The sequence below is a fragment of the Kogia breviceps genome, chromosome 4, assembly GCF_026419965.1.
Source record: "Kogia breviceps isolate mKogBre1 chromosome 4, mKogBre1 haplotype 1, whole genome shotgun sequence".
NCBI lineage: Eukaryota > Metazoa > Chordata > Mammalia > Artiodactyla > Physeteridae > Kogia > Kogia breviceps.
This window is the reverse complement of record NC_081313.1, coordinates 109,432,757-109,448,339: the sequence shown is the minus strand read 5'-3', so window position 1 is coordinate 109,448,339 and position 15,583 is coordinate 109,432,757. Positions and strand designations below refer to the sequence as shown.

Sequence of the window (15,583 nt, the reverse complement as noted above, 5' to 3'; positions counted from 1 at the left end):
GCGACTATTCCTGTCCTCTGTTTCCATCACTGTAGTTTCCACAGCGGATTTCCTGAGGGATAGTGTACATTTTTCTACACATGCCTCGTGACAGCCTCATATCAGGATTCCTTATGCTGTGGGCTGAGAGAAACCGGGTGTTTGTCCCTACAGATATGTGTGAGAGGACCAAATGTGTTCAAAGGTTACTTGAAAGATCCGGAGAGGACAAAGGAGGCCCTGGACGATGACGGCTGGCTTCACACTGGAGACATTGGGAAGTGGCTGCCAGTATGTATGTTTGGAACCATGGGCCTTCACACATGGTGGTGGTGGGGGTGTGTATAATTTGATTCACTCCGAGGCAGGAGTCTTTATATCCACCCTGACAAGTAATCATTCCAGAATACCTCTGGGAAATGGGAGGCTCTTCCTTACCTCGCCCCCAGAGCCTCCTCCTGCATCCTCCTGATGAAGGTGACAGGAATCTTTTGGGAGCGTAGAACTGGAGTTCGAGGCCTAGCCCCTACCCTTAAGAGGTTTCCAGGAAGAGATCTGACAGTGTTCTGGAATCCGATGGGTGAAGTACAAGGAACATGGGGCTTGTAACTCTGGGAGATCTGAGAAAGGCAGGGCCTGGGAGCCCATGGACACTGGCCGCCAGCTGAGAGGTGGCACTGAGCAGTGTGAAGCAGTGTGAAGAGCTTGGAGCTGGGCAGGAGGATGCTGGCGTTCCTTTGTCTCTGCTAGCAGCTGCTCTTGTGACCTTGAGCAAAGCTTCATCCCTCTCTGGGGCTCTGTATTGACTCAGTTATAGAATAAGAAAGTAAGGCTACGTGGCATTCTTCAGCGGTGGCCCCCAACTTTTAGCCAAAACCAGTAATGGTGCCTCACTCTGTCATTTGTAAAATGGAGGTAATAACATTGCTTACCTCTATGGTCGTTGTTGTAAGGAACAAATGAGATTATACCTGTAAAGCCCTTAGCACAATACCTGGCACACAGGAGATGCTTAGATGGAAACTATGACCAGAAAAAAACTATGTCACTGAAGCTGAGAGCCTCCTCTCCAGCAACCCACCCCAGGAAACCTTTCGTGTGTCTCTGGGAAATTGCTAAGATTTTGGGTGGAGTTCTGAGATGTTGAATTTATTGGACAGGTGAATGATGTTGAGCCCTCCAGGGGCTTCTGGGCTGGTGAGCTGATTTGCTCCTGCTTGGAACTGCACGTTTCACTTTGAGAAACCCTCACACTTGCAGCAGACATGGATGTATCCCTGGGCCAGGGACTATGCTTAGGGGAGAGACACATTTTTAGACAGTTACCAACCCAGTGTGATGGGCATGAGATGGGGGCCATGCTCACCTAGGGGAGAAGGACAAGCGCCTACTGGCTCTGAGTCTCAGGATTTAAGTCCTGTTCCAAGAGGAGAGGGGAGAGTGGGAAGGACAGTCAGGGCAGGAGTAATAGCATGTGCTAAGTAGAGAGATACTAGATGTGTGAGACAAGGAATTCTAACTGAGGGCCCGCAGGCATGGAGGAGGGAGCCTGGAGAAGCAGCAGGGCCCTGGACACTGGCAGAGGGTAGATTGTCCCATCAGCTAACGAAGCCTAGGCTTCAGCCTTCACTTGCATAGGCCCCTTTCAAGGCTCTGCACTTCATTTTATATTATTTTTCTTAAAGGTGGGGGTCTCAAAACTGGAAAAAACTTGAAGTCCCACAAAATTCTGGATCTGCCACTGATGCTCTGTAACTTGGATGAAACCACCCACCTTGCAGGGTGTTGTGAGAAGCAAGTAAATTGATTCATGTGAAGCACCTAGTGCTATGCCTGAACTCAGAGCCCAAGGCAGTAGTCAGGCAGTCTGTGGGAGTCAGTTTTTTAAATTATTACTATTTTGAAATAGTATTAGATAGATCAAGGAAAAGGTCTAAGTTTCTGTTCCAGAAAGACCTGATTTAAGTCCTGGTTCTGTTCTCCCACCTCCTAGCTGTGTGGCCTTGGAGGAGTTAACTGACCTCTCTAATCCTCACCTTCACCATTTATGAAATGGAGGTGATGACACCCAGCTCATGGGGTGCCACGAGGACCAAAGAAGCCAGTGTAGGGAAAGGCCCTGATGTCCAGCCTGAATTTTGAGCAAAACAAGGCCTGCTTGTTTTTCTCTTCTGGTGAGACTACTCTGGTTCTGATGATTGAACAGATAGAGCAGGTGCCAGAGTGTGTGCACACGTTCAGTAAGGAAATGGTTTTGATGGAGGAGGAGGTGGCTGTGAGAAGGATTTATGAGTGAGTACAGATGAGCCTGACTGTTGGAAGTCCCAGGAAAGGCCAATGGCAAGGTCATCTCCAGGTTTGGGTCTTGGGGAATGGGACAGGCTTGAGGAGGAGAAGGATGAGCTTCCTTTAGGGCATGTTGCATCATGCAGGGAAAAAGGCCTGGTTTTTGTAGTGTTTGGAGGATAGTGAGGTTCTGAGTCTGGAACTCAGTGAAGAGCTCTGGCTGGAAGCTCAGACATATGCAGGAGTGGCCACTTAGGAGATAAATGGTGGTCACCTCAAGGAGCATCATCAGTGAAGGTGAGGAAGTTGCAACATCCAAGGAAAGAGCCAAAGGAGAGAGACCCACCTATTCACCTTGGAAATTCAAAAAGATTGAAGGGAGTCAGGGAGGTGAGTGTGGGTCCTGGAGGCCAGGGGCACAAGCACTCACTGCCCAAGGGGTGGCCTGCCTGCTGCAGAGGTCCTGGAGGGAGAGGGCTCCTAATGCCACCTGGGGTCCTCTGCCAGAGCTATGCTATGTGCTGAAGGATGGAGAGGCTGCTCTTTGGGAGTGGTGGCCTAAGCATGGTTCAAGGGGGAGAATCTGAAGATGCTGCTGAGAAAAGGGACAGCTGGAGCGAGGGCCTGGGTGAGAGTAGCCCTGATGGGAAGGTGGGTGGCCTTCTGAGGAGGAGGGCACCTGTTGCTGGGCACCAGGGTGGCAGGGGTGGGAGGGGGAGTAAGGCACATGGTGAGGGGACAGGACAGTGGGCACTCAGGGCCCAGCAGAACTTGGGAGCCATCCACCCTTGTGCACGGCGTCCCTCTCCAGCCATGCAGTGGCTCCATGAGAGCAGAGATGTCAGGTGCACGAGCAGATCTGGTGGGGCTTGCAGGGTGAGACCGGGGGTTGGAGAGGTGAGGGGCTATGGCACTAATGAGTGAGGGGCTCAGGCTTGGGAATGCCGCCATTTTTGAAGCGACTTGTCCAATTCCACAGGCTGGAACTCTTAAAATTATTGATCGGAAGAAGCACATATTTAAACTTGCTCAGGGAGAATATATTGCACCCGAGATGATTGAGAACATCTACATCCGGAGTGAGCCTGTTGCACAAGTGTATGTCCATGGGGACAGCTTAAAGGTGAGTCCCCTAGGCCTCAGCCCTCCCACACATACCTTGGGCCTGATGAGTACTCTGGGAATGATTTCCTAAGTAACTGGTATTTGATTAAAGTGATGAACATTAATTTCCAATCAGATACTGGTATTCTCTGGCATATAGGATCATGAGAGAAAATGCCTTTCTAAGGGAGAAATCTTAATTGCTTATAGTTGGGTAAATTGCTGTTAGGTAAACAAGTTGCTTAAAGTAGTGGTAATAACATTCCCACTACTTTTAACTTATGCTCCGTCTACTTCCAAGAGGAATTTTGAGTTAATATGCTGAAGCAAGATTCAGGGTTTCTGCTGTTTTGATTTTGAAATACACATAAGAACTTTACAGATAAATAGGTGCAGTATTGCAAATAATGATACTGATTGATATATCTTAATATATTAAGCTAATGTGCTAATATAGTACAGGATTAAATTATTTGAAGAGGATTTATATTTATTCTGCTTTCTGGTATCATTTAGATCTGAAGTCAGAAAGATCACTGTGAATATATTCTGTGGTATCATTGGATTTATGTAATTAAAGACTATTAAATTATTTTTTAAGAAAATTCTTTAAAGATTAAAATGGTGTTCTTAAAGAATGAGGACCATACTAATGAATCAATTTCAAAATGATCTGGAAATCCTTAGAAATGTATGTGTTCTACATTACAGAGTTGGTTGATTAGTATCCTAAAGATGTACTCATTTAAGATTGGCATGAGAATCAAAGGTACATACAGGATTAACCTTACTGATTCCTAATCTTCTTAAGCTTATTTTTTATTAATTAATTTTTTACAAAGTTAGGGAAATATATCAGAAATATTCAAGAATATTTCTGTCAAGAATGTGTGATATGTTGGTGGAAATGTTTCATAACATAAACATATTTTTAGAAGAGTGGAGTCTGAGGAATACCAAGAGATTAGTTTTAATGCTGGACTGCAAATAACCACTTTAAAAGCTTTCGTCATAACGGTGTTTTCCTTTGGTGGGATTGCAGGCCTTTTTGGTGGGCATTGTTGTGCCCGACCCGGAAGTCATGCCCTCTTGGGCCCAGAAGAGAGGAATTGAAGGGACGTATGCAGAGCTCTGCACAAATAAGGTCTGTACCTTGGGGCTGTTCCCCAAAAGACTGCTGGACCTTCTGTGATACTGCATAATGAGAGGACATACAAAAACAGTAGCCCAAGTGAAATTTGAACCTATAGGGAAATTTCTATCTTTATTTTATAAATGGTGGGAATCCTAAACCAGAGGTTTGTCTTTTGTCATTGTTGTAGAAGGAGCTCATATCTCTTCTTAGAACACTTGATAAACTATTGAATTTTCCATCCAGGAGACATCATAGAAAGCTTGTCCAGAGCTGTTGTTTTGCAGCTTGCAGGAGAGTCCAGAGAGGGAGGCAGCTTGCCCAAAGCCACACAGCTGGTTAACAGCAGTGTCAGATGTGAGAATAGGCCTTCTGACTCACTGGCCCTGATCTCTCCTAATGTGAGGTAGCTTTTGTATCTACTGGGCTTAGAGAGACAGTCATGGAATTGAAAAAGTAGCACACTTCTCCCTGATTAGAACATTTGCTGCTCACACCTTCCAGAAGCCTTCTCCTGGCACATGTACTGTCCTATGGAAGAGGATCTCTGTGCCCTGACTCAGCATCGGCCCCTCAGTCACATGATCTGTTTCTTAGCAGCAGCCATGAAACCTAGAGCTCCCACCAGGCCCTGGGCTCTTTGGGGGGTGACAGGGCCCCTGAGACTCACTAGGCTGACCAGAGGTCTGCTTTAAAAAACAAAATTGAGTGGTCCCTTAGCCTGTTGTTGGACACTCCTCAGGCCATGCGGGCACTTACTTGCCAGATGAGGGGTGGTGATTGGCTTGCTGCCAGGGAGCCTCAGCCCCAGTTGGGGGTTTGAAGGGTGTGGGGAGTGTTGGTATGATTGCCAGTTGTACTTTGCTCACAACTCATTGATTCTTCTATCTCCATTTTGAAATGTGTTTTTGCCTTGTAATTTTACCTATATGGTTCAATTCAGGAGCTGAAGAAAGCCATTTTGGAAGATATGGTGAGGTTAGGAAAAGAAAGTGGACTCCATTCTTTTGAACAGGTAACTGTTACCTTCTCCATACTTGTTACCGCCCTTTATGCAGGGATGAGAATTAAAGTAACCAACAGTGACCCTGACCTAGATTCCCTATCCTCCACGCAGTGGCCTGCAGGCAGGCTGTGTACTAACGGACCCCTGAAGGCCTGTTCTAAGCTGACTTTGCAACAGCCTGCATCCTAACCTAAGTAAAATCGGTCGTAGGCTGAGTGAGACTGTGCTTATTATCCTCATAATCACAGATGCTCATAAAGCTGAAATATTACCCTAGCCATAACTGGTAGAGCATGTCTACATGGTGTGTCTCCAAGCTGCGTGCAGTACTCAAGACCAGAGTCCTGTCTTATTTTTATTTTTATGGGGACTGTCTTCTTGGCTGCAGCAGGCAAGCTTACTTGCTAGGACATCAGAAAGATTGCACTCCTGGGGCCAGTGATCTGTCAGCCCAGCATGCCCTGAACAAAGAGGAGGAAACAAAGAGTGTGTTGGGAGTGGACACAGCAGACCTCTAAGACTTTCCGTCTTTGCAAGGTTGGGGTTCTTTTTTGTAACTGAGTTCATAAGTGTACTTGGTCCTACTTACACATGCCATTTATAATCCTCTTTAGTCACAAATTCAAAAAGAAAAATTCTTCAGCAGAAAAGTATTAATATGCTGATTTTAAAAAATTTCCTAGTGTGTGTTTTCCTAGTATAATATAATTGTTTTTCATAAAATGGTTCTCCAACAGTGTCCCCAAATATAGTATTAAGGATTTGCAAAGTTTATGAGAATTCATGAGAATTTTAAATTTTATATGTTCTTTTTTTTTTTTTTTTAACATAAATTTATTTATTTATTTATTTTTGGCGGTGTTGGGTCTTCGTTGCTGCGCACGGGCTCTCTCTAGCTGCAGCGAGCGGGAGCAACTCTTTGTTGTGGTGCGTGGGCTTCTCACTGAAGTGGCTTCTCTTGTTGTGGAGCACGGGCTCTAGGGCACTTGGGCTTCAGTAGTTATGGCACACGGGCTCAGTAGTTGTGGCTCACGGGCTTAGTTGCTCCGCAGCATGTGGGATCTTCCCAGACCAGGGCTTGAATCCATGTCTCCTGCATTGGCAGGCAGATTCTCAACTACTGCACCACCAGGGAAGCCCCTTTATATATGTTCATTTTGATGTTAACCTAAAAACATTTTAAAACTGGTTTTAAATATAAACTCTTACAGCAGTTGTTTGACAATTAGAAAACATGTCCACAGATTAAGACTTTTAATTTATTAAGTTTCAAACTGAGGAAATATAAATATAGTTTCAGGGTTTGAGGGAATTGTTTTTCTTTTGAAATGAATCTTTACATTAATCTAGCTTGAGGGAAACTGCTTCACCCTCATCCGTCAGTGTGTTTTAGGGCAAATAAGGCCTGGATGAATAAATCCTTATTTTAAAAAATTATAAAATCTGAGGCATTCAGGCAAGTCATATTTATCTTTCTGAATGTAAGGTCAGTTCTGGCATGATAATTAAATTTCTAAATTTGCTAAAACTGACTTCATTGCGCTTCCATTATGGGGAGCTGTGTGACTGTAGATGTGATCCTGTAGAGCAGGTGCCACAAATGAGTGGTTGGAGACCTGGTTGATCTGTGCTCCCTATTACCTGAATGGATGGCTGTAAGGGCGCTGGGGATGCACTGGGGATCCTGCAGATACGCTTGTGATTCCCAAGGCTTGCATGCCCCCTGCTGGATGTGGGCTGCATGACCTGCCTCAGAGCAGGTGGAGAATTGTAACAGATTCCTCTCCTTGGAAAAGACTACCACTCTTAAGCTTATGTTTAAAAGAAACTTTTGGTTAAGGTTCCAGTGTTAACCATTGCTCAAGTTAGAGCTTTTACTGAGAGGAGATGTATTCTTGACTTTCCATACGCCTTAAGCAAAGTTTCTGCTCTAATAATTGGCCCTCGCTGTGGTAACCTCAAATACAGAGAAGTCATGTGGCATCCCAAAGGCCTGAGTTTTATTGCCAAGGCTGTTACCTCTTCATTTTCCCTGTTCTCATTCTCCTCTTTGTTGGTGTGTGCTCCTAGTTGTGTCCCAAAGCTCAACATAAATTACTTGAGTTAATCCATAATCTATTGTCAGCTAGTCCTTTTCCCTTTTCCTCAAAAAGGAATGATCAATTAAGGCTTAATGCTAATTTTTTACACACACACACCCCCCACAAATAGATATCCAAGCCCAAGGCTTAAATCATTCAACAGAAGCTTTAGGAGTTCAAACTTACTGGGCAGTGTTGATCTGAATGAAACTTTGAATTAGATGAAAAATTAATGTAATTTAATTTCCAGAAACAGACAATTCCTAGAACTAGGCCAACCATTATCAATTTATGGAGATTTAATGAGTAGATAAGAAGCATTTAAAATAACTGTTATCAATAATTAAAATATGTAGGTTCTTGGGAAGTATCTGAGCATACTTTACTGTGATTTAACCATTTTTTTGGACATTTCTATGCCTTATTAGTTTGCATAGGCATATAAAATACAAAGTGAACTTTGAAACTTGACAGTTTTCAAATTCTGACTGCAAAGCCCTTGCTAAATATATTTTACTGTATTTCTTGTCATTGAAATGAATACTTACCTAATCAATTTACCTTTAAATCAGAAATGAATTGAGCATTTCCCTAATTAATTTAAAATTTAAAAATTTCTCTTGTCCTAAATTATTCACTCTGTTTATTATCTACAAGCAATATTGTGTGTTAAAGTGTTTCACGAAGTAATACCATTGAAAGATTTTATTTATTTTTTATTTTTTATTTTTTTTGGTGGTACGCGGGCCTCTCACTGCTGTGGCCTCTCCCGTTGCGGAGCACAGGCTCCGGACGCACAGGCCCAGCGGCCATGGCTCACGGGCCCAGCCGCTCCGCGGCATGTGGGATCTTCCCGGACCGGGGCACGAACCCGTGTCCCCTGCATCCACAGGCGGATTCTCAACCACTGCGCCACCAGGGAAGCCCTGAAAGATTTTAAATACTCTATTTTTTTTCAGAATTATGAAAATTTCTATGCTTTAATGAGTTGGCATACATTGACACTTTTGAGGCATTATATTCCAATATAATATTTAAATGTTATAGTATCTTTAAATTAAAAAAAAACGAACTATAGAATCACTTTTCTGTGACAAGAGTGTAGTTTCAGAAAGGGAGGTAACATTAAGCATCTCCTTCCTTCTTTCCTCAACAAAAACTTTGCTTATTGCAAACTGGAAAACAAGTTTTATGTTGTGTTAGGCATAAAGGGAGACTAAAGACTCTCATTCCTTTTTTTCCCCATAATTCAACAGTTTGGTTTTATTAGAAAATATGTAATTATTTATAAAAAATGAAAATTGGTTTTACCATTGGTTTATTTCTGAAAATAAACTAACTATAGGTTTGGGGCCCACAGTTAAGGTCAGTTAAAGAACTGTTTTGACTCATTTTTTCCCACTTACTGATTAGACTTTTAGTCACTGGAGCAATTTGTGTAGGTATTTTCATGGAAGAATTTAAATAGACCCAGGGCTGTAGGTCAGACTGGAGCAGGGACTGGCAGTAGTGCCACTCTGATCTGCTCACTAAGTGGTTGAAAGGTGAGCTGAGTGCCACATTGCTTGGCTTCCCTCAACACTGTATTTAATTGTGTTTCCTCTCCTCAGGCAGAGACTATATTGTAGAGAGCCACTGAACTGCAGATGTCCCAGTCAGCACTTTAGGCTTGCTACAGGTTGCTGGTTTGACAGATACTCAGAATCTACCAGCTGATGCAGTTCTTTCTTCCTAAGATCATAGTGTTTTTTTACATTCTACTTACCATCTAAATAGTGTATGTAGCTCTCCCTATGAGAGTCATCTTCCCTGTACTGTATTGTTTGAAACTTCTGCTTGACACTGCTGAATTTTCAAAGGTGTTCTCCCAAGTCCCTGTACTGAACATAGACTCTTGTCTCAATTACACATGTTCTCCACATGCTGTTAGGAATGCAGATGAGCTGAAACCCTGGCTGCCAGGACACTTGTAGAAATTGTATCTTGGCATTGACATCTCCTATAAAATTATATTATTAATTTCATTTACAGAAGAAGGTGGATAGATTGTTTACACTTGCCAGAAGTCTTTATGTGATACTGTTTCTATCAGAAAGGAACTTAAAAAAAATTAAGGATATTAGCACTGCCAGTTTTTCATTTCATGGAGGTAAACATGAGTTACTAAGTTAAATCACTGTATCTAGGATTAAGTTTGATTTGGATTTTGTTCATATTTTCTTCAAGCTAGCTAGTTTTGTTATCAAATGGTGGTTTCTGAGCTTGAGTAGCAGAACTTAGATGACATCTTATATGCACCTTATGAGCAGGTACAAAACAGAAGAGCAGTTCTGCTCTGGTAGGTTTGGGGCTTGAGCCAGAGCCTGTCTTCCACCTCCCACCCCTCAACCCAGCCCCCTCACTCATCCCTCCCCCACCCCACCTCCAATGCACTTCTGCCTCTCCCCCACCTCATTTCACCCATATCTGTCTACACTGTACCTTTATGCCCTTCTCCACCTCCACACCCCCCCACCCCCCAGCAGAGGCCACGGCAGAACCCCTAGGTCTCAGTGCACTATGGTCTGAAAACGTCTCCCTTGGGACCTGTTTCCAGTGAATTTTGGATCCCCAGGATGATTTATGTTTGATCAAAACAAATTAGGAACAAAGTATATTCCAGAGGGTACAAAAACTGGCAGCCCTATTCCTTACCAAATCCTTGCTTCTTTGAGCATCAAAAACACTGAGACAATTATTTTTTTATTTTGCCGTGAAAAAAATTCAGAAAAATTTTATTTTATATTGGAGTTGAGAGAATTTTCAAACAAAACACTTTTTACAAGAACCTTAACAAATTTTGAAACATTCGATAATGCCTCTTTTTAGCCAAGAGCCTCAGATTTCCAGTTATTTATACTGGATATCCAAGTAGAAATCCTTTCAGTATGTAAGGTAAAGTTGAGGCGGCTACCTATAATGCTAGCTTTAATTTTAGCCTAAAGTCCAGTCCTCCCCTTCCCACCACACACGAATCCCTTAAAATGCTATTCTTTTTATAGCAAAAGTGAATCCTTCATTTGAACAAATTTCTAAGAGACAAAGATGAATCTCATTTATTAATGCTGTGCTCATTTGAAAATTATCACATTTTAAAATTACAAGCATGGGTTTAAAAAATGCCAGAATTTGTTAGAATTTTTCTTAAAAACTTTTTTAAGAAGTAGAAAGTGTAGCTGTTTTAGGGGTCTTCTTTGTATATTGAGTCTTCGATCTGAAAAATCAGTGAATGCAATGGAGAATTTTCTGAAGAAAGACTTCTTTGTCATATTACAATACCCACCTGCCAGGACACTAGACTGTTAGCATCAGAGATTTGGAAAACAATCACTGACATGTTGAATTTTTTGCAACTATTTGCATACATTGATTTTTTTCCAATTTTTAAATTTTTGGTGGTTAAATACACATAACATAAAATTTACCATCTTAACCATTTTTTACGTGTGCAGTTCAGTGGCATTAATACATTCATAATGTTGTACAACCATCACCACCATCCATCTCTGTAACTCTTTTCATTTTGTAGAATGAAACTCTGTACCCCTTGAACAGTAAGTCCCAATTCCCTCCCTCCCCCCGGCCTCCAGAAACCACCATTTTACTTTCTGTCCCTATGACTTTGACTACACTAAGTACTTGTGTTTTTGTGACTGGCTTATTTCACTTAGCCTAACACCCTCAAAGTTCATCCATGTTGTAGCATGTGTCAGAATTTCCTTACTTTATATAAGTAATATTCCATTGTATGTCTGTGCCACATTTTGCCTATCCATTCATCTGCTGATGGACATTTGGGTTGCTTCCCTGTTTTAGCTATTGTGAATAACGCTGCTGTGGACATGGATGTACAAATATCTCTTTGAGATCCTGCTTTCAGTTCTTTTGGGTATATATTCCAGTTTCTCTATATCCTCACCAACACTTGTTATTTCTGTTTTCTGGATAATAGCCAGCCTAATGGGTGTGAGGTGGTACATAGACTGATTTTTGAAATAAGTCATTTTCTGATTGTATCCATTGATTTTAATTAACAATTCTCATATGACAGTAACATATGCCACAGTAACCTTTCACTCTTGTTCTCCTGGCTTCTGTAACCCACACCTCAGTTCCTTTCTACTCCTCAAGAAACTCCTTCTCTGTCTCAAGCCCAGGCTGAAGCTGTGTCCTACATACTAATACTAATATATCCAATGTCCAAAAACCACTTGGATGTCTCAGAAGCATTTCCAACTTGACATGAATACTTGATCTTCCTGCCTCCAAAGAATCTTTCTGCTCCTCCTACAGTTTTTCTGCTCAAGGAGAAGTCTAGAGCCAGTCTTAAAATTTCTTTCTCTACCAATTACCCAAACCAATTTTAAGTCCTGTCCTTTCTACTCCCCAAATCTATTTCCATCTCCACAGCCAACTTTATAGCCTAAATCACCGTCAATCTTGCCTTTTGGCTGGTCTTCCAGCTTCCACTTTTACTTCATTTCAATCCTCTCTTAACAGGGTAATCTTTCCAAAGATGCGTTCTAGTACTGTGTCTGATTAAAGGTTGTTTAAAGAATTGTGTCCAGGGCTTCACTGGTGGCGCAGTGGTTGGGGGTCCGCCTGCCGATGCAGGGGACATGGGTTTGTGCCCCGGTCTGGGGGGATCCCGCGTGCCGCGGAGCGGCTGGGCCCTTGAGCCATGGCCGCTGGGCCTGCGCGTCCGGAGCCTGTGCTCCGCAATGGGAGAGGCCACAACAGTGAGAGGCCTGCGTACCGCAAAAAAAAAAAAAAAAAAAAAAAGAATTATCTCCAAAATCCCTACCTTGGCATATTGATCCTTTGTAATTTGGCCCCAGCCTATCTCCCCAGCCTCATCTCTTTCTTCTTCTTTAGTTGTATCACCTGCTGCAGCCTGTACTTGTGATGTCCCAAGTGTGTTTTGGCACATGTTGCCTCTGCCTAGAGCCATATAACAGCCTCTCCCTTCCCCTTGCTATCTTCATCTGGCCAAAGCCTACTTATCCTCCAGAGTTCAACTCAAGCATCCCTTTTCAATGAATCCTGCTCCAGAGAATGGGTTAGGTGCTATAGCAGAAAGGAATGCAGCTCTAAAAGAAAACCCTCAGGGTCTTAAACACATAGGGTGTGTTTTTGTGGTGTTCTCACATAAGAAGTCCAAAGATAGACAGTCCAAGGCAGGTACAGGTTCTCAAAGACCTAGGCTCTGCCTATCTTTCCACTCTCCCATCTTAGTATGTTGGCTTATCACTTTATGTGGCTGCTACAGCTTTGGACATTGTCCATATTCAAGGAAGGAAAAAAAAGAGAGTGGGTAGAAATAGGTATGTCTGAACCTTTTATTAGGAAAGCAAAAACTTTCCCTTCTCACTAGCCACAGATGGATCTTATGACTGCACCTTAGCCACAAGGGAGCCTGGTAAATCAGGACATAGGATTGTCATAGTTTACATAGACCATTTTGGCCCCAAACAAAACGTGGGTTTTATTAGCATGGAAGATAGGGAGTGATACTGGGAAAGCAACTGACAACTGCTCGTCCCTATAGTACTATTATCATACTGCAGCATCCCTCATTAGATTGTAAGCTCCATGTGTGCAGAGATTGTGTCTTGTTCTTCTTTGTATCCCTGGTGCCTTACACTATACCTGACACATGGTAGTTGCTCAATAAATGCCAATTAAGCAAAACAACAAGTGAAAATATATATGTATTTAGCACATATATTTTGAGTTAATTTTTTATAGTCTATATATAGCAATTCATTTGCTATTTAATAATATGGATCTGTTGTCTCAACAAAATAATGCAATGTAGACCCAGTTGTCAGTCAGGATACAATTTCTTAGAGACAGGATTCAGCTCAAGCCCAGATCATAAAATTCTGGTTGAACTGACAGTCTCCCTTTCAGCTGGAATCCCACGTGGAGGAGACTGCCCAGGCCTTCCCAGGTTAGTTCATCTATCCCTCTGGTCCCCCATTCAGCCTTGCAAAGAGGCTTTGCATGAGGAGGCCTGGAATCTGCCTCATGAAAATAGGCAACACAAACACTAAGTCTGATCCCTCCATTCCTCCTGCCAATAATGTGATCACATTTTCTGGCAGAACTTTTTTTTTTTTTAACACAGACTCGTCATGTCCACCCCCTAGACTTTATATTTCTCCTGTGAATGGCACCACTGTCCATGCAGCCCTCCAAGCTAGAAACCTGGAAGTCCTCAAGGCTGCCTCCTTCTTTATTACATCCTGCCCATTTGTCTCTGAATCGCTCTTACAACTGCTTACTTGTCTCTGTCTCTGCCACTTCTGTAGGTGCAGGCCCTTATCTTCTTCTCTCCTGTGGATTGGTCAGGTCCTTCTGATTGGTTTCCCTGCTTCTAGTCTTAACATTCTTAAAAGCCATCTTCACATTTCTCTTGGAGAGATCTTTATAAATTGTATATTCAGCCATGTCATTGCCCTGTATAAAAATCTCCTACTGTCTTCCTCTATAAACTGCCCCATCGACCACTTCAGCTTCATCTCTCACCTGCTTTGCCTCCTACTTTATGTAACTACAACAGAAATCACTTGGATTTCCTTTTTCATACTCTGCCATTTCTCACTCCTGTAGCTTTGTTCATAGGGTTGCCTCTGCCTGGAATGCCCTTCTCCACCCACCTCTCCTCCTTTGCTGGTTAACTCTTACTCGTTCTTTAACACTCCCCTGATTTGAGAAGGCTTCCCTGTCTGCTCCTCTCTCTTCCCCACCATAACTGAGTTAGGTGCCCTTCATCCTGTGTAGACCGCATTGTCTAATAATTGTCCAGTGTGTCTGCTCTACTGGATGCCAGTGTGCACTCCCCGAGGGCAGGGGCACTCGTGATCCCTCTGTGTCCTCAGTGCCCGGCACAGAGTAAGGAACTAACTCATTTCTGTTGACTGGCTAAATGGAGGAGTAAGAAGGAAAAAAAGGTGGCTTTCAGACATATCAAATAGGCTGAAATGTTATTAGGATAACTCTGACTTTTAAATAGGCATAGTGTTTTTATATTAATATTTCGATTCCCATATGCCTGTCTACTTTTATCATGTATGCTATGAATGCTGTGTTATATTCCTGATAAAGATGTATTCTGCATTTGGTTTTTAGGTTAAAGCCATTCATATCCACTCTGATATGTTCTCAGTTCAAAATGGCTTGCTGACACCAACACTAAAGGCTAAGAGACCTGAGCTGAGAGAGTACTTCAAAAAACAAATAGAAGAGCTTTACTCAATCTCCATGTGAAGTTCAAGGGAAGTTCTTCTCAGTATAATGGACAATGTAGCAATATTATAGTTATTTTTTGAAAGTAACGTGTCAGAATGATGCAGCTGAAAATGAAAAGCACGTGACCTTATGACTGAGCCTCTTCCTGTCCCAAGAGGTCTTTAACAATATTTTCTCTCTCATCACCGAGTACACTTTATTTTTATTACAATGATATTGTAGTAAGCTGCTAAAAATATCACAAATGGCATTGTAAAAATCAAGACTTTTCTCAAGAACTGTGTACCACTAAAAGTAATATATTCTCAGTGTTCACAGAACTTCTATTAAACATAAAGGAAAAGCATAACTGATATATTGTACTTAATTATTTGTGGAATAGTAACCAGGTACAGCAAATATCTAGGCAATGTGGACTACCTCATTCAATAACTGATGGTCAAAATCACAATTAAATCAGACTTAAAAAATTAAAACTAATACAGAATCATTCTGAAACAAAACATGATAGCTCACATTCTACATAACTGCAGATTCTTTAAACATAACAATACTCATTGACGTGAAAAAAATCTCTCCAATTTTTACTTTTATTTATAAAGAATGCAAATTCAAGTATTCTTAAAACAAATGTATTTACATAACATTTTACAAAGATCTTTCAATACCTTTTCTTATTTATTAAGCTCATTCAAATATTAA

The 15,583-nt window shown here is 42.1% G+C and overlaps 1 protein-coding gene across 10 annotated transcripts in view; it reads left to right on the top strand.

Annotated features, from left to right (window-relative positions):
• Positions 1 to 15,230, top strand: part of ACSL6 (acyl-CoA synthetase long chain family member 6) — a 64,617-nt gene extending 49,387 nt beyond the window's left edge. For all 10 annotated transcript variants that reach the window (XM_067031550.1, XM_067031546.1, XM_067031553.1 and 7 more), the window contains 5 exons: positions 154 to 270; positions 3,245 to 3,388; positions 4,412 to 4,513; positions 5,445 to 5,516; positions 14,762 to 15,230. In XM_067031550.1, coding sequence (XP_066887651.1) covers positions 154 to 270; positions 3,245 to 3,388; positions 4,412 to 4,513; positions 5,445 to 5,516; positions 14,762 to 14,899 — 573 coding nt within the window. In that variant the 3' untranslated portion in view covers positions 14,900 to 15,230. The remainder of the gene's footprint in view (positions 1 to 153; positions 271 to 3,244; positions 3,389 to 4,411; positions 4,514 to 5,444; positions 5,517 to 14,761) is intronic.
• Positions 15,231 to 15,583: the final 353 nt, after the last annotated feature.